The 24,343-nt window shown below is 33.6% G+C and overlaps 1 protein-coding gene across 1 annotated transcript in view; it reads right to left on the bottom strand.

Moving 5' to 3' along the window:
* The window catches only part of LOC138122622 (sodium-dependent noradrenaline transporter-like), a 30,411-nt gene extending 6,596 nt beyond the window's left edge, over positions 1 to 23,815 (bottom strand). The window contains exons 1-4 of the mRNA XM_069036872.1: positions 22,575 to 23,815; positions 813 to 884; positions 538 to 765; positions 314 to 445 (exon numbers count right to left, since the gene is read on the bottom strand). Of these exons, the coding sequence (XP_068892973.1) occupies positions 314 to 445; positions 538 to 765; positions 813 to 884; positions 22,575 to 22,917 (775 nt within the window). The 5' untranslated portion in view covers positions 22,918 to 23,815. The remainder of the gene's footprint in view (positions 1 to 313; positions 446 to 537; positions 766 to 812; positions 885 to 22,574) is intronic.
* Between the last annotated feature and the right edge of the window lie 528 nt (positions 23,816 to 24,343).

Raw genomic sequence — 24,343 nt, 5'->3', positions numbered from 1 at the left:
AACATTTAATTTAGGAAAACGGTGCAAAAAGGAAATATTTGCAGCGATGGTTTGCAGTAATTGGAATTTATAATGCGTTGGGATTGGTGTTCATCAATTATTTTGCCTATTCAGTCAGTGCAAACAGTACTTTGTTGTTTGCAGCGATAGCTTGTCAATCGGGGCAACCCTCAAATAGTCACTTGGCATTTAGGGTCAAATCCCATTCAGAAAGTAATTGTTTTGTATTGTCTTAGGATTGGGCCGGATGGAAACAACCCACGCAATACCGAATCTGCGACATTTCCAGGAATGTGGGTGAAAAATGTGTCACCTTTGAACAGCGGACATATCCTCCATAGACTGATGGGTCCTTGCCTATTGAACTGTCCCAGGATGAGCTCCATGTAAAACAAAGGAACTGCTCCGAAGACCAACATTAAAGTATACGGAACTAAAAACGCCCCTGAAAACAAATTTTAACGATTTCACACAATAACGCCGCCGTAAAACCGATCATAAATCGAACTAATGAGCAGCTGACAGTATACTACCTACCGCCCCCGTTCTTATAACAAAGATAAGGAAATCTCCACACATTAGCCAGATCGACCGCGAATCCGATGATGGACAATAAAAAATCGGCGCTCGAGCCCCAAGTCTCCCTGCTCTCGTCGGGGACATTAGGGGAGTCGGGATCCACCTCGCCCGCCTGGCTGGAGCTGGTCGACAGCACGAACGACTCATATCCTTTCTCGTCCTCCTCGAGCTGCACGTGGAGGTCCTCTGCAAAGCGAACGCGTCAAACCCGCCTGGCACCCCCTCATACTCACTTTTCCGCAACGTGCAGGTGAGTACTATGTTGGTGGCCTGGTTCGAGTGGTGCTTCGAAGGTTTCGCTCTACCTGCAAATATTAATCAGGTAAAAATTGATTTGGCGGCGGAGCTCGGTGCAAGGACTGATTGGTTCCAATAAAAAAATCGAACCGCGCCATTATAACCTAATTTCAGATGAAAGAGGAAATATGTTTAGTTGTTCCAGATCGATATTTTTTATGCCTTTAAAAACAGGTGGTCTGCTTGGAAAATTCAAACCGTATGCACGACTTCCGGGGGAAATTTATTCCCCGCTACAGTTGACAACACTTGGTCGGCCAGCAATTGTGCGATTGGGGAGCAAAGTGGGACATTTTTTCTTGAAGCGCTCGATAGTTGACAGCATAGCATCTGAATTCCAAGAATCCCCTTTAATTATTGGTTCAAACCGGAAGAATTTCTTAATTATCAACTTCCTCCCGGGGCGACTCGGTTTCGTACCTTTTCACGTTGATGTCATTATTTCATTTTCCCATTTGGTTTTAAAAATATTCCGCGGATTAATAGCACAACCGGAGCGAGTTATTTTGCTTCGACCAGTTCTTGGACAATTGTCGCTTCCACTGGACAACACAAAAGTTGAATTAATGTGAGAAAGTCTGGTTCACTGTTCTGTTCGTTTAATCCAGCTAATCATCATTTTGGAACGAATTCCTTTTCAGGACGGCCAGCCTTGCGCAGATCCTCGTGCTGAAGCAATTCCGGTCAAACTAATACCCTTTGCAATCTACTTACATTCCATAAGACATCTTCCTTTTTTTAACGAATCGCCGAAGGGCCTTTGTGGAGCGACAATAAATCGAGACAGTTATATTTTCATACACAAAGTCATTTAGCAGTATGGTGGAAGAAAGAAACCTTTTGTGATTCCACTCCCTGTTGTTGATACAACAAATACTGAAAACGTTTGAAGTTAAAAGCAATTTCTCATCATCACGGTTTCTAGTTTGTCTTCGGCGATGGCGTTTTCGCTTTTGATTTTGATTAGCTGTCACCTGTAGGAGGTCTTTGTACCGACATATTAGTTTTATACAATAATTACGTGACTTTGAAACTTTCGCCGGGTCTGAGTGCAACTTCAACCACAATCGCGGTTTCATCGCAAATAAATGACCTTAAACGGACGGCTCCTGCTGAAGGATTCCTGTCTAATTAGAGTATTTGCTTTGTGTGTGAGAATCTCCCACTATCGCACAATTTCTACCCGGAATTATTCCGGTCTAAATTACATTACGCAAATTGCATTTCTCTTTAAAAACCTTGAACAACATTATTCAATTGCTCTTAAGTCTATGCATAAAAACTTATCAGATTTAGCTTCAGATGATCGAGGACGTGACTCGACACTACTTTTTTACGTTTCAGTTTTTAGAATTACAAATTGTTCGGCCAGGAATACCAGGATCAAACAGGTAGATCCTGGAATTCTTTTTATTGCGGTTTAAACATAAAATTATATTTTTGTTCAGCGAGTTGTAAAATCGTCTTTGTATGGCATAGGTAGGTACATAATTGAAGGTGACTCGGCGAATGTTTTTTTATTAACAAATATTTTTTAAGCAAATTGCTTGGATTAAACGTTGGAGGATGAAATTTACGTTAAAAATATGAACAAAAAACAGCTGAATCAACGTTTGCAAAACTGAGTAAACAACAAGTGAAATTCTCTGAACGAGGGACTAATTATTTTACTAGTTGAACTCTTTCTTTAACAAAGCAGCTGAAGTAAGTGTCGTAAAATTGAGTAGTTGATTTAGAGTCGTAAATTGCAAGAGATGGAACTATTTGTTGAATAATTAAAACATAAATGAGCTGGAATTACGTGTCGCTTCAACAAGGAATTTCTAAATTTATTACATAATAAACTAGGCAAAAATGAATAGGGAATTTTTTCCTTTTTTGAATTTTTTATAAATACAGTTTAAAATTTGTAATGAAATGTCCTAGAAATATATCAATATACACATTAAATGTAATGTTTCAAGTAGCTGTAGCATTCTAAATTTATCTTGTGTTTAAGAATATACGTGGGAGGATTGGGGCAATTATTTTGCTTTCCAAGAAAAATTGTGGAATTCCCTATTCATTTTTGCCTAGTTTAATATACAATTTTTTCGACTTTTAAACAACGAATGTGGTAAAAACTTATTTCTTATTACAAATATTTAAAAAATATATCACCACAGTATAACAGCACATAAAATATTTATATTTTCATATTATTGTTTCCTAAAAACATAAGAAACATTCAATAAATATTTGTTGAATATATTCAACACCGGCAATGTTTGTTAAAATTGTCTTAATTTTCTTACAATTAAAAATTCCTACAAAAAATTTAGAAAATAGAACTGAATGGATATACAGGGTGTATCTAAAATGCGTGTGTTAATTTTAACACGTAACAGAGCTTGTTAAATGAAACGTTTTTTCTATTTGAATTTTTTACGAAAAAGTGAATTAGTCATCAAAATGGATACCCGTCTATAAGAGAACAAATTTTCTGTTGTGATAGAAACGGAGCTTTGTCAAAAATGTTACATTGTTATAGAAAAAAATTAAATAATTAAAAATAAATTTCTCATAGTTACAAGCAAATAGAGACTAGTTAATGACACAAAACGACTTGTTTGATAAAAATTGAGGGGCAAAAAATCTCGAAAAACTTTTGCGAATTTTGCAAAATGTTATAGACAAAAGTTTCATAAATTGGCGAGTTCTTTCGTTGGTTAAAATTAACACACGTATTTCAGATACACCCTGTATATACATTTTTTGGTAAGTAACGAAAAATTACAGAAAGTTGCAATAATAATATTCCACACACCATCTTCGAATAAGTGTTTTGCAAACAACAAGAGATTTATGAAGAAACTTGTTACATTTGTTACGTTTATCTCTACCAAAAGGTGTCTTATGTGGTGCATTTTAGGATTTTATCAAAAAATGTCCACATCCCCAAATGTACAGTGGAATATGTCTAATTAGAAACGATATAATAATGTCCAATACTAATAATACTAATAAGTACCAATTGCTTTCATGCCAAGTGAATGATTGCATTTATACCGGGTGTATTATGAAAAACCTTTGGTGCTATAACTTCCTTATTTTTTATCTGATTTTAATAAATGATATGTCAAACAAAATAGTCTTAAATGGGCTACAATTTGAATTGATCCAATATTTATTCTTGAGTTCTGTTTTTGACAAATGATAGTAAACTTTTTTTTTTTTCAAATAGCACCATTAACTTTTTTTGCTCAGTTTTATAGAGATTTTTATTTTAAATATGTAAATGTAAACAACCATGCTCATGCATAGAAACAAAAAAAAAAAAGAAATTAAAAAATGATGTATGTTTTTTTAAATCAAACAGTAACATTAAACAGTAATAAAAGTGCATTCTAATTTTGCTAAGACAGCTATGGACATTCAAGAGAATGTTTATTTGACTCCGGCCGATAACAGAGATGATTTAATAAAAAGAATCGTAGCCGTATGTGAACAAATACCACCAGAATTTTTATTAAACGCCGCAATGGGCGTCAGTGGAAGGTGTCGAATGTGCCTTAGAGAGAATGGAGGTAATTTCAAACATTTGCTATAGTAAAGTTATAGTTACTTGATTTTTGGAAATTCTATTTTTTTATTAAAAACAAATTTTTGATTTTTTATTTTAATGTTTGTGTATTCAAAAAATAAACATCTATCAGAATAATGATAAAAAAATATACAATGCAACTTAAAAAAACAAAGTTAGCAGCGGTCTGTCAAAAAATATAACGTTAAAAAAAATTATAGCTTGTCGGGCTATATTGTTTCTAAAACGACTTTGTTTGACGTATCATTTGTTAAAATCGGATCAAAAATAAGGAAGTTATAGCACCAAAGGTTTTTCATAATACACCCGGTATTAAAAAAAAAAACTATTTTATTGCAAAAAGTTAAATAAATTTTTACTGAAGTATACAGGGTGTTTGAAAATTGTTAGTACAAAAAAATACTGATAATTGGTGATGGTGAGTCCTCTAGTTTTCGAGATAAAAATTACTAAAAATTGGGTTAAAATTGTTAATACCATTGTTAGTTGCCAAAATCTTGCAAAAAAATATTTATTTTTCAGTCTGTTGTATAGTCCTTCATTATCACGGTTGGTTACCAAGGTTTAAAAAATACTGCCCCGCCTGAGGCGTAAAATATGCTGGGATAGGGTTACTTTATCCCTTTTCTTTAAAAAAATTAAAAATTGGTTTTTTGGATTTCTTAGGGCTTCTAGATGCCACAGTTTTTTTTTGTACTAGCAATTTTCAAACACCCTATACAGTGCGTACAGATCCAGAATTATTGTTTTTTTTTTCAAAATCTCTTCTGAATTTAATCAAAGGCGACACCGTTTTAGAAATGAGTAGAACAATTCTTCTGGGTTTTCGTTCGAAATATTCTTTAGAGTGCACAAAGCAGCCTTTTCGAATGGTCCACATGCTCAAAATCGTATTCTTCCAAGTCAGGATATAAAAAATAGTCGTACGCAGCAAATCCAAAGAATGTACATCAGTATAAAATGTACTCCTACTGTTCACTGTTTCATCCAGTGATATAAATTCTTTGTAGACTAAACTTCCTTGTTATCGTAAAAGAAAGTTATCAATTATCATAATTTTGATTTTGGACAGCTTCTCTCTTACTTTTATAATTCGGAGATCGTGGAGGCTTCTGTTTTGCTTTGGGGCACTCTATTTCCAGGTCGTACTGGATAACACCAAGTCTCGTCTCTAACCACAATCGAAGAAAAAATTGGTTCAATTTTTGTTAAACACTGATAGGTACACGCCGCGAACGCACACTTTGCTTTTGCACAAATTTTTGATAAGACTTGTTGATATAAACTATTTTTTATCCACTTTTATCACTTTAAGGGTCCCACGTTTGTCATTGGCAAAATAATCACGAACCTCCTGTATCCATTTCTGGTGTGCCACTCGTTTAAAACTCTTCGTCTTCTGGTGTTTCTTGATAATTAAAGGAACGTTTATACCATGTGAAAACACTAGCTCTTGATAAGCACACGTCATCATAGATTTTTTTTCATCATTTTGTACGTTTCTGTGACGCTTGTAGCAAGTTAAGTGCGGAACTTAATTACCTTTCTGTGTTATGACGTTTTCTCAACGCATAATTTTTTAAAGCGGTACGTCATTCGATGTAGAAGGCCGACGAAACACACGATCAGTTCGAAACTTTGTACGTCTGCAAAGATAGGGATTGAACTTTCGATTGGTGTAAAATGCAAATAAATTCTGCATGTCCACTTTAAAACATCAGAATAAATAGAAATCTAGAAGCACTGCTTCGGATAAAGCATCAGTTCAATATTTTTCAGTAGACACTACAACAGCAATATCTTATGAAAAATTTCTTGTACGTTGTCGTTGGCATCTTTCAACGTGAATGGGGTTCCAAGCATTTCTTTCTAATAGTTTTGATACCCCTCCAAATATTTCCTGCGAGATTTAAATCGAGGCTTCTATAGAGTCAATGTGATGGGTGATGGGACATAACCACAAAATATTTTAGCAATCAAATCTCTTCTTACATAATTTACGTAAATCACTTAGAAGTTTGTCAAAAATTTGATAAATTTCAAATTAAAGGATTAGAACAGTATAATCACTGAAAATATTTGTATTCTTTATAATTTACAAATATTTAAAATACAGAAAAATTCAGAAAATTATTGCAATCTGTAATCCTATCGGATAACTTCAAAGACTTCATATAAATATTTGATATCGCCAATTACTATTATGTCAAGATGCCAAATGATTTAAAACATCTTTCTGGAAAATCTTATTCAGTTTTCATAAAGTTATATCTTTTAAAAGAATTGTTTAACAGTGATCATTCTAACTGTTGTGAAGTTCGTTTCTTATGATTCTATGTACTTATAAAACATAGTTATCATCTAAATGTGTGAAATTAGATATTACTGTTTGTCTTTATATTTTGATCCATTTTTTCGAAAATTCTGTTTATTTCCCATATGTTGAAGCTTATTATTATTAAATCCTGTAGCTGTCACTGTTGTCAGTGTTTTCGTTTTTTACTTCGTGCTCCATTTTATTAAAAAACACATTTTTCCAAAACTAATGATATATTAATTAAACTATCAACAACATCCTGTCCAATAAGGTCTTGTTTAAATCTAAAGAATTTAAAGGTCATCGCTTGGTGTCTACTCCTTCGATAAAAAAAGTATTTAAGAATATAAATTAAAATTTATGACTATGTTAAGTAATAAATTAAAAGTGCGATTGCTACCAGCACTCAATTCCGCTGTCTAGACCAGTGATTCCCAACTTTTTTTTCGTTCAGCAAATCCTTTTCAACAATAAAAATTTGTTCTGAATCTAAAATTTTATTTAACAAACTAATTGTAGAAATATTTGAGATTTCTTCTTCGTACACTTAAAATAACTAGAGTGCTTTTTGTTGAAAATACTCCAAAAATAGCTTAAGAAATAACCTTATTTGTATTGTGTAGAAAATCTTTCTGCACAATTTTTGAAACATTAAAAAAAGAAGAATATTACCTTACGTAGTCACAATTATGTTGTTAAATTTAAACTGATTTGTAGAAACAATACCTGTATTGTTACTTTATTAGTATTTTTTCGACTCACTAGTACACAATTAAAAATTGCTGAGTAACGTTATTGGCGCATTAATTTTGCATAATATCAGAAAACAAATTGAAAGCTTGAAGAATAAACAAGAAATAATTTTTAATCCATTGTTCTTTCAATCGGGTGTCGTGAAGAAATTCTCTGAATTATTTAATAACACGTATGAAAATTGTATTCAAAACGGAGCCAAGGACAGATTTCGAACAAGACCATGATATTAAACAAGAGCCAATAATTTACTATTGCAAAAATTGTGTCAGAAAAAAATTAATCGAATATGTGAAACAAAATTAAAATTTGAATAAACACGCGATAAATTTTCGCCGGAAAACGAATCTGTGTAAACATATCTCAAATAAATCTTGAACACCTGCGATATTATCTCCAAGAACAATAAATACCATTCATGTTCATGGTTGCGTAATTCATAACCATATATCCACGATTTGCATTCTCTCATAAGCGCCGATAAATCAAATGGAACACGTCCCCTTCACAAAAAATCGCATCAAAGCCGCTTCCAGTCTCTTAATTATTTCTTGCACTTTTCATCGGCTTGGTGCAGCTCCCGTACGAGGGGAGCCGCGCCATTTCCGTTGAAAATGACGTGAAGTCTCTCGACTGGAGGTTTTATCGATGGTGATTCCCTATTCTCGGCAGGTGGCTGATATTGGAATACCTGAGGTGATGGTGGATATTCATTTACATGTAATTGCTCGGAGAATGCCGCGTCACTTCGCACAATAAAAATCAGCAAGGACAAAGCACTTCATCGTGCGCTCTTCTCCCTGTTCCAGCTTCCTCCGCGTCTGGATAAAGCCGTCCATTAAAATCCGGTTTTTACAGTTGTTCACGAGGAATCTCTACCGATCTGCCTTGTGATGAGGCTGTGCAGGTGAAAACTAAGTGCACCGGTTAATTTAGTAATTAAGGAGTTCGTTAAGGGAACGACACCCCCAGCTAAACAATTACAACGTCATTTAATTAATCCAAAGATGGCAATGATTTACTATATTAGTTCGGGAAACTTAATTGAAAACGCTAAATAGGAGCTCGACTCGCGGTTATATTCGACGCCGCTAGTAAAGATATCACATGATGCATCATTTAAGGACAAAAGTGGCAGAAAACTGATCGGCGATTGGCTTACTGAAGATATAACTACACATTAGACACTTAATAACCATATTATCCTTTAGTATATATTGATACAGAGCTTACCTTAGTGATAATTTTATAAAAATGCATCAAACTTCTTGCAGAGCATTGAGAATGCATTGCTGGACAATCCCTTTCTTTAGCGAAGCATTTCTCTCACCATATTTAATCTTTCAAAATTTACCAATTAAATTGAGATTTGCTAATAAAGACATCAAGTATTACTCAACGACCAATATGTCGTTAATTGTTGATATGTGGTTGGTTTACTAAAGATACGTCCGACACCAATCGCATTATCTCAGATTATGTTATGAAGTTTCTTTGAATTATAAATTTGTAGAACTTCTTAAAATGCAAGGAATTCATGAGATGCATACATCGCTGGGACCGCACCGGGAATGCATTGCAGTGCAATATATTTTTCAGGAAAACCAGTAATTCCCATCGCATGATGCATCATCAAAGAGAAAAATGTGGGAAAATTTATGTCTAATTGATTTATTGAACATATGATGGGCACTTAACACTCAATTACACACGTTCTTGTGGAATTTACTCGGAGAGCGACTGCACAATAACGTAAAAGACAATGGACAAAATACAAACCGTTATAAAGTGATTAAATTTCTTGGAATTGCATTGGGACTGCAATATTAGGTTTTAGCAACATACTTTTCAGATTGTTCATCAATAACATAATAATTATTCATCCCAGGAACTTGTCAATAAAATTATGCAACTATTTAAATTATAAATGCAAAAATTTTGTTTTTTGTTATGTTCCTATGTTTTATATGCTCTTTAACTATACGAGTTCTGGCGATTAATATGCCATGCTTGTAACATGGATATTGAATAATAGTATATTATTCAATGAGCGGATAATGATGGCTATACTCGTGAGGTGTAATTCATCCGAGCGAGTAATAGCCATTATCCGCGAATAGAATACTATACTTTTTCTACGACTACGAAGAAAAATTGATAAATAAGTTTCATTATTAAACAAACTGAAACTGACGTTTTAAAATTATTACTTTGTATAGATAAACTGTGATATTTGCAGTGAGTTTTGAAATTATTATTTAAATTGATTTAAATGTTATATTAAAATATAGAAAATATGTATTAGTCGAAATGTTCAAAAGGTTCACGGCACTAAGAACTGGAAGTATGTAATGAAAATGTTTTTTTTTTAAGAATAATCACTGAAAATTCTGTAAACAAAGCTGCTAATTACAAGGCGAAAAAATAATTAAAGTAGAAAATGTGACAAAAATAAAAAGCAATTATTTAAATTAGAAAATTTTGTTAGTGAGCACTCTCATTTTTATCAAGTAATTAATTATCATAAGGTAAGAATTTAACATTGAATACGGTAAATACTGAATTAAGCCATTAGTGATTAAATTACAATGTGTGGCATTACAACAGTTTTTATTTGTATTTAAAAAAATTAAATTTGATTGAGGAGAGGAAACTTTTAAGAACATTTGCTGTCATGTCCGGTTCGTCAACAAACAAAATATTTTACTGATTTAAAATTGTCTATATTAGAGCATCTCTTACCCATTTTACAAATCGAGAACTTTGAGAGTACTTTATACACAACACACTGCAAATGTGTATTAGGAAAGTATTGACGTCACTTGCGTTAAAAATGTGATGTTTTGGTTATTAAATTTTATTTTATTAAAGTTATATATAGTTATATATGTACATACTATAAGCAAGTTTTTATTTATTTATAAATTTGGTAGTTAAAGCCAGTCATTAAAGGCATGGTTGTCTAGAGGAGACGCCAATTTAAGAAATTTTAGAAATTAGGCGATGTTTAAATCCTAATCGAGTCGACCAGGTTAACAAAATGTCGAGACAGAAATTATTTCTGGTAAATTAGGAATGTAAACAACAGGAAAGTGTTGTCAAACAACAAATTTTAACACTCATTTAAAGAGATAATCGAAATGTTTGCATGAATTACAGATTGTTTTTTCTTTTATTATGGGTGATCGTTTCTAATGTAAATACATTTCACGTGACTAACGTGTTTATTTTTAAGTAAACTTTTGGCCCACAATATTTTTTTATTAAATTTCTCTCTAAGCTGGTTAAAAAACAACACATTTTAATCTTCTCTGGCTTTTATTTTATGCAAATACAATTAACTATCGTCTGAAAGGTCGACTGTTTCGAAGTTATAAATGTAGTGTGTTATTCTTCCTTTCTTCAAATATTTTATGAGCTTTTAGCACCACGATTACAGATAGAGATAGCAGTTTTGTTTTATTTGAACTTGTTTTCTGCTACTAAAATAGAAAAGCGGAAAGAATTTTTAAAGTACGATTTGGCATAACTGTCACTATTTGAGCTTTTAAGAAATATTTCTCCTTCAAAGACAATTATTTTCAAGAAAACAAGTCAATTCACCCCAACATTTAATATATTTGGTGGATTATCTTTGATTTGCACTAACATTATTTAAAAATGGCCGAAGTAATTTATTATGTTAATAAAGACGTTTACATTTGTGTAGATATGTTTTCTCATCATGAAAGAAAAAATATTTTCGAAATTCGATGTGTTGCCACAATTTTTTTGGCACAGTATAATTCAAATTTTGTAAATTTAAACATTGAATCAAATACAAAACACCTTTGTTAAAATTTCGTAGATAAATTAACAAATTCTACTAGAAAAATCACAAAAACTGCTTCCGCCATGTGCATTAACAAAAATTTTACAAAAAAAAATCATGTGCTCCATCACTCTATAATTATGGGTACTTACCGGTTTTGGTTGATTTTATTTTGTTAAAAGTTGTGATGTTTGGGGTGGAAATAAAACTTGATGTTTTGATGTATCGCGGGATGGGGATAATAAATAGAGATGGAATTTAGAATAATTTTAATTACACTAAATTTTTTAAATATACATATTTTATCATTCCTTGAAAATAATATCCGGCCTGAATGCCGTGTCACCGAGTGTGTGGTGAATTAGAACATAGTAGTGGTGGTAATTTTCATTATTAAAATTAGATATTCTTATAGACATTTTGATAGTTAATAAAATGGATAAGTTAATTAGGTAAATCGAGACTCTACTTAATTCTTTTGTTGCCGTGTATAGAATAAAAAGCTACAATTTTATTGTCGAAGGTAAAAATCATGAGAGATGAGAGAAGCGCTTCCTGTTTTGGTCTATAAATAGATGATAATAACCTTTTGAAAAAATATTATGAAATTAAAAAATCGGGGATTGAAGAATATATCCCGTTAGTGTGGATGTGAAAATCCAATAACACCACCTCTTTTCAGAGCCAAGGCTGTTCTCTTTTTAGCTCCGGCATTAATATGATTTATAATAAAATTCGTCTCGAGGCGAAATTAAATCGTTTAAAATTAGTGTGTTAATATTCCTCATATATTCTATTGAATAGCCGACGCGAATAAGACGTGTGCTTTACATCCTGCTCTGAACTGGTGGGTATTATAGGTGGCATTCCGCAATTCCGGGGGACTTCATCGTTGAGGAGATCCCCGAAGTCCGGAGCGGTTCCGGAGCCCGTTCGTTGCACATTACTACATTCCAGGACGCCAATATCACTAAGATATGTCCAGGATATCGTGCCTTCCCTCTTCATGGATCAGGTACAAGGCTCACGACACGTTTCGTCCTATTAATTTCGCACAAATCCTTCAATATCCTTGCGATATTAATGCAAATCGTTTTTAAATTATTTAAATCGGATTAAAAACGATCGATAATGATCGCCGGTGCGGCTCTAATCGCAATTTACTTCGACGTTATTGTATAATTTATGTTCATGTTGGCTTGCTACTAAAAACGAATTAACTTTAATTGTTGCAAGCGGATGGTACTAATGGCGGCTACGAAGTGTTGTTGATGATATGCATGGTGTTGTAATTAATAACTTGGCTCGCTCAATTTAAACTTGACCGATGATTGTTGAAAGTATTACGGCTCGACCTTGTTTTCAGCGTCTTAAAAGGCCAATTTACGCACTGAAAAAAAAATTTGAATCCTGTCAGTCCTCCACCCGAAACGATCCTGCCTAACCGGAACTGGGTCCGATCGATCTGCAAGTACCTGCAAATGAAATTAGTATTCGATACACAACTTAATGTAGCCCACTTCGTAATTTTCAGGCTGAAACTTCAACATTTTAATCTTGGATGCATTAAAAGTAAGTCGAATATAATTAAAAAGACTTAAGTAACTTTCAGGAGAGGTTCTCGCCAAGTTTTCGTATTAATCAAATTGTTACCTAAATTAAACTCAGTTATAATAACTTCCTCCCGGTTCATTTTTATTTCCTCTTGATATAAACGGTAATATTTTAAAACCTCGATTTCTCTGCAATTCGGCGAGCGAGGACTAACTAGTGTTCGCTCTTGTCAAGGGATAATGGTGCTTTCGTAAACACTCGAGCTTCTCCAGCGCTGACCATATTCAACATCACTCTCCCATCAATTTGTATTCCGTTTACAACACCGCTTCAATTTCTTTATCTTCATTATCCAGAGTCCTGTTATTATTATTGCGAAATCGCATTGGATTTAGACGACTTCGTGGCGGGAACTCATTTACATTAGCACTTCCATCAACGAGTGCTAAGCGTTTTCGTACGTCTAAACAATCTGTCACTGTACAGGTTGTACGTTTTCAAAATCTAATCTTTGATATTCTTTGAAGTCGAATGTGTTTTCGCTTTTTAAAACGGAGTTTATGGGAAAGTGAAAAACTTGCAAACTTTTAAATTAAAAAAAAAAGGATTTTAATCTTCTCGGGCTTCTAATCTCATTTTTATTTTATGCAAATGCGATTAATTATCCTTTCAAATTTCGAACGTTGCAGAGTAATATAAAACATTAGTTGTAATTATGCCAAACACGTCGGTATTTTAGAAACTATTGAGATTTGGTCTTCGATCACAGTTTAGTTTTACATGAATTACGTATTTGTTCCTAAGCGAGAACGGTGGAAATATGAGTGTCTTAAAAATGCTAAATAAAATAACGAACGACATAACTCTTAAGTGACAATTTTCATTTCGTTGATGAATGAATGAATTATGTATTTTCAAGGAAAAAATTAAATCCACTCAAATATTGGATGATATTTTAAAATGGTGGTATTTATATGATGGCATTTTTCTTTAGCCTGTGAATTATACATCTACCAACAACTAAGTGCAGTTTGTAAACTAATATATACAGGGTGTATCTGAAATATGTATGCTAATTTTAGCCAGTGGAAGAACTCGCCAATGTATGAAACTTTTCTCTATAACATTTTGCAAAATTCGCAAAAGTTTTCCAAAATTTTTTGTCCCCCAATTTCTACCAAGAGTATTTAATTACTCTCTATTTTTTTTGTAACCATGAAAATTTTAATTTTAATTATTTATAAGGCTCCGTTTCTATCACAACAGAAAATTTTCGCCCTCACCCATAGGGGGGTATAGATTTGTGGGATAATTTATTCCAAATTTTAAATCAATTTATAACGTTTTTTCCTAAAAAATTCAAATAGAAGAAACGTTTCATTTAACAAGCTCTGCTACCCGTTAAAATTATCACACGCATTTTAGATACACCCTGTATATATTTATTTAAATGAAATACATAAAATGACAAATTTTTTCACGTCGAAAATAGTCTTTCAATCTAGATTTTAAACAAATTGAAAATATGTCTATTCTATCAGAATGCTCATTTTGAAAAAAAAAACTTAACAAGCCACCCATTTGTCCCGGATCTTTTCTTTATTTAGGAACTCTTTTAGTTTCCGACATTAGTTTTTTCAACTCTCGCATATTGAGAGCAAGGATTAAGAAACATTTCCTTTTAAAAATATTTTCTGTAAAATATTTAATTTTTTTTAATATGTAGAAATAATTTAATACCTAAATAAATAAGGTCAGTGTAATGACTTTTTAGCGTTTCTAGTACTTTTCTGGTTGTCAGTGTCCAGTTAAAAATTTTTTTATAAAATGAAACATATAAAGTGGTGACCATTAATGTAATATAGATATTTACTTAAAAATTACAATAATACGTATAAAGAAATTGTGAATGAATATTAAAAAAAATCTATTAAATGAAAAAGATTTTTATGAAATATTTACTGTAATGATTGTGAGAGTGGAAAATTTAATACAACTGAATTTTTTATTGTTTCACTATGTTTACTTTCTATTATGTGAATTAATAATATTTAAAAAAACAACGTACAATTAAATTACCTACAAGAGCTGAAAAGCAAGTTGTAGAAAAAGAGAAAAAATGCTGATTAAAAATGCGAATAACAATTAAAAGATATCGGTATGGACATCACTGATGATTTCCACGTTCCAAAAACATTTTTCAAAATTATTTTTAGTAGGAAATAGTTATTTTTCACTGTTTTACGATGACAAAATAGTTATTAAAACATCCAAGGAAACTTTTTGACAAATATTTTTGATCTATCAAAAATGACATACTTTGCGACTTGATAACGATGCAAAAATGTCACGTTTTTGTGACGGTTGTAGAAAAAAGTATAATTTGCCAGAAAATCCTTAAGCGGACCCCTCTGTTAAGCGAACATTTTTCTTAGCGCCCTTTGAAACCAATGTATTTTAAATGAGATGTCACCACTGTTAAGCGGACAATACAATTCGACACCCCTGCGAAAAAATTTTCGAACAGCATGGTATGCACTTCGATGTTATCACTGGAGATTTGGAAATTCTAGGAATCACAAAAAACGTATGTTAACAATAAAAGAAAACATTTTAATTCTGAAAAAAATTGAAATAGGAAAAACCCAATCAATTAACTTACGAGTGATTTAAAAATACAAAAATATTCCTTTGTCCGGAGCTATTGTAAGAAAAAAAAAAGCCAAAGAGATTGCAGACTTTTAATGAACATTTTAGAGTTTCTGAAAGGTGGTTTCAAAAATTTTCGATTTCGTCATGACATGACTTTCAAATGCAAAAACCCCTGAAGAATTTGGTGCGGAGGATGAAATTCTTCTTGCTGCCTATGCGCAAGTAGCAATAGCAGTAGTGTTGACACTGAAGATTTTATTAATAAACTTGAAGATGACGATGTTGACTCAGAGACAAAGATGCTTCTTTGCACCCTGATGAAATCGACGAAGAAATAGAGGATGTTGTATTTATAGATTTTTTTTTTATAGATTGCCCTCGAAAGAATCAGATAGATGCCATAACGGTAGTGAAATTTTTTTAAACTTATGCAAACAATCAAGGTGATTTGAAGGGTTACGAACTTGCAACCAAAATGGAAACTTATTATGCCAACCCGATCTTTGAAGCCAAACACAACAGACAAACTACACTATTACATTTTTTTCCAAAAAGAGAAGATATTACAGTACATATTCCCAAGCTTTAACATTTTTGATAACATATAAATTTTATTTGTTTATCATTTCTATTAAGAGGACATCTCTGTTAAGCGGACAAAAATCTTGTCACGGCCGGTGTCCGCTTATAGAAGATTTTACTGTACATATTTACAAAACCGCTGATGGGGCTAGAATCAAAGTCAAAAAAACCTATTCAATTCAAATTGGTGCACTTTTGTAAAAGTAATTAGGAATGTAAGAAAATTCCAGACAGACAGATAGACACATGTAGAGACACGATTTTTCAACTCTCTCTTTATACTTCCATTAACTCACGGAACATCGAAATAAAATTCCAGAAATTATAAAAGCACTTCCTTAAAATTTTAATAAATAAGAAAAATGTCAAGACGAAAGACCTCAAAAACAAAACTTCAAAAGAACATTAGGTTGTGAAAACGTCGAATACAGATAACAGACAACAAAATTAATTGATGAATAGATAATAATTAACAGAAAAGATCGACTAGTTTTCGAAAAACTTAGATAGTACAATTTTAAATAGAATTTGACCTTATCTCGAACACAATTTTTCGACTTAATCACAATATTTCCATTTCCTTAGGGAACATAGATTTGAAAAACGCATTTTATAAAATAGTTTTTAATAAAAAAATGTTTGGCAAAACAACTCATTCGATGAGTTCCAAAATTAACAGGCCCTGCGTCCTCACTGTGATGAATATCTTGCAAAAAGGAATATGCAAATCGGTGTATTTTTGCAAAAGTTATCGCGAATAAAAAAAATTGAACGAAAATAACGTAATAAGTTTCAGATTCCCTTTGAAGAAGGTAACAGCATGGCCACCGAAAGCTCCCCTACCACAAATTTGACACGGTTAAAACCGAAAACCAACATACCAATGGACAAGGACCCAGAAAACCTTCACTTACTCAAAAATAACGTATTCGTACATCTCTAAAACCACTGATCTTATTGGCACCAAAATCAATAGATCCTTTAAGGCAAATCAAAAAATTTGCAAAAACGTAAAGAAACACTCAAATCAATGTCTTTTTGCCCGAAATTATCATGAACGAATAAACTGCACAAAATTACCTATATTTCCAAAACCATTGGTCTCATAGGCCTGGAGTCCTTGTTGAGACATTTTGAAAAAGAAAAATTCAGATCAGTGTATTTTTGCAAAAGAAATCGTAAACGAAAGAAAATTTTACAAACACGAAGTCGCCATGCGAAAAATTACTTTTCTTAATGTTTTGAAGATAGTACAATCGAAATCTGACTTCATCTTTTAAACACAACATTTACGGAACATGTAAGCGTAAAAATGTGATGAAGAAATGTGGATAACTGCAATAACAGAGGTTATGTAAGTCCATCAATGACAGGTTTTTAATAAAGACAGTTGTAAGATGAAAAATAATTAGAATATATAAAAACTGAAGAAAGCAAAACAATTAAGACGTAGGACCTCACAATTGATGCTAAGATTTAATAATTTTACATTTGACTATTGACATCTGATTTAACAGCTCGACATAGTTCTACACGATAAAATTATAGAGCCGCATAATTTTGCAGCACTTTTGATACACATTCTTTTAGAGACACTTTTTATCTTTTCTTCAGAAAGCGTATCCATAAATATTCAAAAAAACTTTATGCGATCTTCTCCTCAACTACATACCTTGCCGCTACAAGAAAAAATCGACTTTCTTATTCAAATATTTCAACAAATTCCAAAATGATGTACCTACCTATGTATTAAAAACATTTACCTTAAAGATTTTTTTGAAAGTACATTTTATTGGCTTCATTTATCACTACGGACATTCCTATCTAGTTATGATAATCCCTTTGAAAGCACTATTGTCTTTAAATATTATAATTTATTTTGCTAAACGCCCACTTTTTACACGACATCCATGTCGGAGTTTCTACATACGACATTATGGATTACAGACAATGAAGCTATCAAGTATCGAAGTTGCAACGGAACGCGGTTTCCCCCGCAGCCATCCATCCAAACACTAACCACACCGACGTTGCTTAATTTCACCGATCAAATGGTTTCGTAGTAGTCAAGCCGCGGCTTTATTTATTATTATTGTTATTAATATTTAATCATTTTTAAGCGTGAACATTTTATTAAATATGGAAATATGTATAAGATTTTTGTATTAATTTATTGTATCTAGGTATAAAAAATTATTTGTTATTTAATGTTTTCTTTTTTATTACAAATTTTTTATTTGGTTCTTGCAAACAATTAACATTTTTTCCACTGAATCAATAAACGATCCTCATGTTTATTGTGACATACCTCGTCGTAAATATGTAAATATAAATTTATTTTATTTAGTTTCTGGTAAATTAAAATTACTCTTTACAGAATATTTCATGCATCAATAAATTCGAAGATTTTATCTTCGTTTCCCATAATATATATATATATATATAATCAATACCCCTTTTTACCCTTTGGTGTAGGGGTTCATTATTAATTTTACTTTTACTTGTTATAAGTTATCTTAAATTATTTAACTGTGGACAAATCCGGACCAGCTTTTTTTGTCTTGCGCTATCTTTCGCGCTTCTCTCCAATTTAATCCTCGTCTTTCCATCACTTTGGCGACTGTTCCGTTCCAAGACTCGGGGGGCCTTCCCCTTCCTCTTTTGGTGTTTATTCTTGCGTCCCATATTCTTCTGACTTGCCTTGTATCTGCCATTCTGGTTAGATGTCCATACCATTTCAATTGATTTTTCTCGATTGTTGTTGTTACCGGTTCTATTCCTAATTCTTCCCTTATGTCATCATTTCGTTTATGGTCTCTTTTTGTTATTCCTAGTGCTCTCCTGTGGTATTTCATTTCGACTGCTTGTATTCTGTTTTTTTGTCTCTTTGTTATTACCCAAGATTCACTTCCAAATGTCAATACTGGACGAAATATTGTTTGGTACACAGTCATTTTGGTCTTCCTACTAATTTCATTCTTTCCTATGAAAGTTTTGCCTAGTGAATGGTATAGTTTTGTCGCCGCCGATATCCTCTGGTTTATTTCTGTATCTTGCTTCCCCTTGTTGTTTATTGTGACTCCCAAATACTTGAATTCATTGACTTGTTCGATTTTTGTATTTTCAATTTCAATGTCTACATTTTTCTCGTCTTTTGTTATTACCATTATTTTTGTCTTTGCTATGTTTATTTTCATCTGTTGTTCTTTTAATACTTTGTTCCATGTGTTGAGATTTTCTTGAAGTTCTTTCTCGGTAGATCCAAACACAACAAGATCGTCGGCAAAAGCACATTCAGAGATTTTAACTGTTGTTAATTTGTAGTGTCCAATTTTTACTTGCTTCACTTTTTCTTTGGTCTTTTTGATTATTTCGTCCATCATTATTATGAATAGTAGCGGGCTCAGCACTCCTCCTTGTCTAAGTCCATCTACGGTTATGAATTCCTTCGATCTGTTGTTTTTACTCCTGACATAGTTACGGCTATTTTGATACAAACTTTTTGTAGCTGTTATAAGTTGTGGGTCCATCCCTTTTTTTTCTAAGCATTCCCATACTTTTCCCCTCGGTATCCTGTCGAACGCCTTTTCTAAATCTATGAATCCTAGGTATAATTCTGAGTTCTTCTGAATTGTTTTGTATATGCTCTCTTTGATTGTAAAGATGTGGTCTTGGATACTGTGGCCTTTCCTAAAACCGCTTTGTGAGTCTGTCATTTGTTCTTCTATTTCTCTTCTAAGTCTTTTTTCTAGTATCCTTTCGTACGTCTTTGCTACTACACTCAAAAGTGTGATACCTCTGTAATTGTTGCAATCTAATCTATCCCCCTTTTTATATATTGGTATCAGTACTCCTATTTCCCAGTCGTGTGGAATTTTGCCTTCAGCCCATGCTTTCCTGAATATCTTCAGTAATATTTGGGTGCCGTTTCCTCCTAAATGTTTTATCATTTCTGGGGTGATTCCATCGTGTCCTGCTGCTTTTCCGTTTTTTATACTTTTTATAGCTTCTTGTACTTCTGTTAATGTAATCTCATTTTCTCTATTTCTCTCGTTATTTATTTCTGTTTTGTTCTTCCTTCCTTCTTTTACTGTTTTTCCTGTTGATTCTCTGTTTGTCTTTGTAGGGTTCAGTAATTCTTCGAAATGTTCCTTCCATCTTTCCATAATCTTATGCTCTTCTGTTAGTACTTCTCCTTCTTTGGTTTTAATGCTATTGATTATAGGCTGTTCTTGTTTCTCCGTTTTCAAATTTTTTAGTACACGGAAAAAAAGTTTCTGGTTTTCATTTTTATTTTTTTCCATCTTTCTTCCAAAATCTTCCCAGGATTTCTTTTTTGCTTCTATTACTAAATTTTTCACCATTTCTCGTTGTTTTTTGTAACTCATATAGGACTCTTTTGTTCTTGTGTTTAAGTATATTTCCCATTTTGTTTTCTTCTTCTTAATTTCTTTCTTAATTTCTTCATTCCACCAAGCTGTTTGTTTTTTATTTTTATTTATTACTACGGTTCCGCATACTTTTCTGGCTCCTTCTTGTAGTATTGTTTTGAATGTTTGCCATGCTTCTTCTATGCCCATTTGTTCTTGTTCTTCTTTTGTCTGTTCGATTTTTTGTTCTACATATTCTTTATATTTTTCAGCTTGCTCTTTTTCTTGTAGCTTATACGTTTTTGTAGCTTCATGGCGTTTCCCATAATATAACTCATAATATGCCCAAACTGTCAGTCGAAACAAAACTTTTCTTTCTGGGATCTCATCAATATGATCTAGATTTCACCGTCTTATGTGAAAAAATAACAAAGACAATAATTTAAGTTATGTATTAAATGCAATAAACAGCAGCGCTTAACAAAAAAAAAAAAAGGATTTTTATGTGACTAGATTTATACCATTGGAGAAAGTTATAGTAAAAACTAATCATTTAAATTTCAGATTGAGCCTACTTCTCAGATATAACTTTTAGGTTTTATTACAAAATCCGGTGAATTTTCGTAGTCCCGATTTACGCACGCCAGCAATAGACCATCATCAAATGAAAATTAGCCGTTTAGGCCCCACTTTATCACACTTTTGAAGTATTTATAAACGAGTTGAAAATTAATGAAGTCGCTTTGGCCGACAAATTTCTCCCCTCATTCTCCCAAACTCCAAATATCTTTAGAAACTCTATTTCAGTTGTAACGACGCCACCAGCACCGCAAAATTAATTACCACGTCCCAGCATTCAACACACATCATAACACGCACCAGTATCATTTTTAAAAAAGACGACAGCTATTTCTGGACCGCCTGTTGTGGCGCTAAAATTCTCAAAACATTAAAACAAACAACTTTACAACTTGTTATTGTGCACTCGCGTTTATTTACAAACAATGGACAGACGAATAAATCTAAATACAAATCAAACAAAGACCGATGGCCGTAATTGCGGCTAAATGAACGAAAATACTTCGATTCGGCGCTAATTCGTTACGCAAACATTTTTCTAATGGACGCCTCAAGGCACTATAAATAATTTAATCAAACATCGCGCCGCTTTAATTGTTCTGTTCTGATAAATTGCGAAAGCGACACTTCGGTTTTGGTCTGGAAGGCGTCATTTCGGCCTATCCAGCGACGGGCGCTCTATTTTTATCGCTTCTAATCACAACTTATATTTCTTGGCAGACGGACTCGTGTCATCGCCGTCAGACGCAACACTTTTGGACCGAATTATTTTCGGGGGCGCAAATTTTCACACCACCTGTTGATTTTGTCGCAAATTGTGCGCCGCAAACGCCACAATTTTTGACAATTTCCGTTTTCCAGCTTTGACAAATGGGGCGCTTGCGATTTTGATGACAAAGCGACAAACCGTTGACCGTATTTTACTGTCTCGTTTGCGTCTTTCGGCTTGCCAAAAATTTTGACACAACTCGACCATCGAGAATAGAACCCGTTAGCCGCAGTGGTCGAATTCTGCCTCATAAATATTTATTAACCATAAACAATTTTTTGTGGGAAATTGTCCAGATCAAGGTCGTGTTTGATCTTGTAATTACCTTTTAATATTCATAAGGAGAACAGATTTGTCGGATTTTTGCATCGACCGGCGATTTACGGGAAGCCGCAGGACCTGTCGATTCCGCGTTTATCCTGCCTTACGCGGAAGCGTCATAAATTCCCATTTGTCCTGATCGCAACTGCGACTTACGAATTAATTGAACCGCCAGTTAACGCGTTAATAAGCGACACAAACATCTGATTCGGTCGAGTAGTTTGCGATTTTGATCCGTCCCTGCATATTACCTCATAAAAAAATAACGTGACCGCAGTCGACATCACAGATTTCATCATGTTTACAAGGCCAAGAACCCCACAATTTTTGGCATCCTTCGGAGACTGGCGAATTGCGACTTTCTCGTGGAAAACGCAACAAACAAATATAAAGCGCGACGTACAGACCTGAAACTAAGGGTGTGCTGTTGCAGGACTCGTAACCGTCGTCCAGTGCCGAGGTGGGGGTCGACTGGACCTTCTTGGAGCTATCGTCGCCGGCCTTATCGTCCACGATCTCCCTGGCTTCGGTGTCGTTGGCTTCGTGGTTCCTGTTGAAGAACATCTCCGAGATGCTCCTGGAGGACTTGGGCTTTTTTGGAATGTTGTTCTGGGGCGAGATCTTTTGGATGTCGGGCGTGCTCTTCCGCTTTTTCTGCTTGTCAGGAATGTTTTGGCTGTTCTTCAAAGACTCGCTCTCGCTGTCCAGCTTCTTCAGGGGCAGGTTCTCGTAAATGCTCGTAGAAGACATGATTTGCCTCTATTTCATTTTTTAATTGTTACTATAGACGCTTAGCTGGCAAACCAAGTGATATTAACGGCCTTTTAATTGGTTGCATTTTCATTAGTTAAATGGACAGAAATTGGGAACGGACACGTAACTCTTCCTTCAGTTCAAACAATTTCGACATTTACGACTAAGGTACAAATTAATCTTACTGTACTTCGACTTAGTTTATCGATTATATTGCCTACAACACACCACATACATCGAAAATGTATCCGAAACACACTGCAACAACGCACAAATTTTCTTATCACTTGTCAAGAGTCTCTACTTTTTTTTTCTCTTTGCTGCCAGATCTGTCCGGTTTGTTTTACAGTTTTTAAAATTAAGTATTTTTTGGAGGTATCTAAGTTTTTAAAGTTTCGACGTGAATATTTGGGAGCGCGCCTTCGCAGCAGAAGCTGTCGTCAAACTAACGCGCTTGGCTCGAATGAAGTTCAACTTGAACGGATTGGCAAAGAGGACTCTGATAAAATCGGACATTCGCATGACATGTTTTATTTGATTATAATCATAATAATTTCCTTGAAATTTTACACCGTCCATTCATTTCTCCCTCACGGACTCGATTCCGCGTGCCCAACTAATGAATTACACCGAAAATAATTAATGCGCAAGAATAACGCGACAAACCCCACGTTTCCGATTAGAACAAATTTGTCAACCCCACCGACCAACAAAAAGCTCGCACCACTCGCCACAACCATGATCACCAAATTCGGGTTTCGTTGCTTTGTGGGTTAATGATTACGATACCTGCATGAGCTCCTATCACAAACCTTACTTAGCATGGGGCTTAATTGTCGTTAAAAAACTAACGTAAACGGCTTATCTCTATTGTCATTCTCTAATCGGAAAAATATCCACGACAAGCTTTTTCCCTAATTGCACAGGCCCTAACTATCACAATTAATTGTTTTTTATTTATTTGCATCGTGTTAACCACGACGCCAGTTTTCTTAAATTGCGCCTAACTAGTTTAACTCTTATTTACATGTCTGGCGTGGATCATCTCTATTTTAGGACAAATGTGCGGTACATCAAAAAGTCATTCTCAGATCAGATCGTCTTTTGCGAAAGATCGAACGGAATAGGAGAATTCGCATTTACCGAATCAAATGTAATGAGTGCAATCAGGAGTATTGGTCGGACAAAGAGATCTAGTCTAACTAAATTTGAAAGGTCTGGCTCAGATTTGTAAAAAATTAGTACGAGCCGAGACAACTTTAACGGATCGTAAAAATTACTTTATGTACTAAACTTAATTATTAAACATATAATAATTATAGTTAAAAATAGTTTTCACTGCACGTAGACGTAGACGTAGATGGTGGATGGAAACTAATTTGGACAGTAAAAAGTGACTGAAAGATGGAGCAGACCAAAAAAA

Source organism: Tenebrio molitor, chromosome 2, assembly GCF_963966145.1.
Source record: "Tenebrio molitor chromosome 2, icTenMoli1.1, whole genome shotgun sequence".
NCBI classification, from domain to species: Eukaryota; Metazoa; Arthropoda; class Insecta; order Coleoptera; family Tenebrionidae; genus Tenebrio; species Tenebrio molitor.
This window is presented reverse-complemented; position numbering and strand designations above follow the sequence as displayed.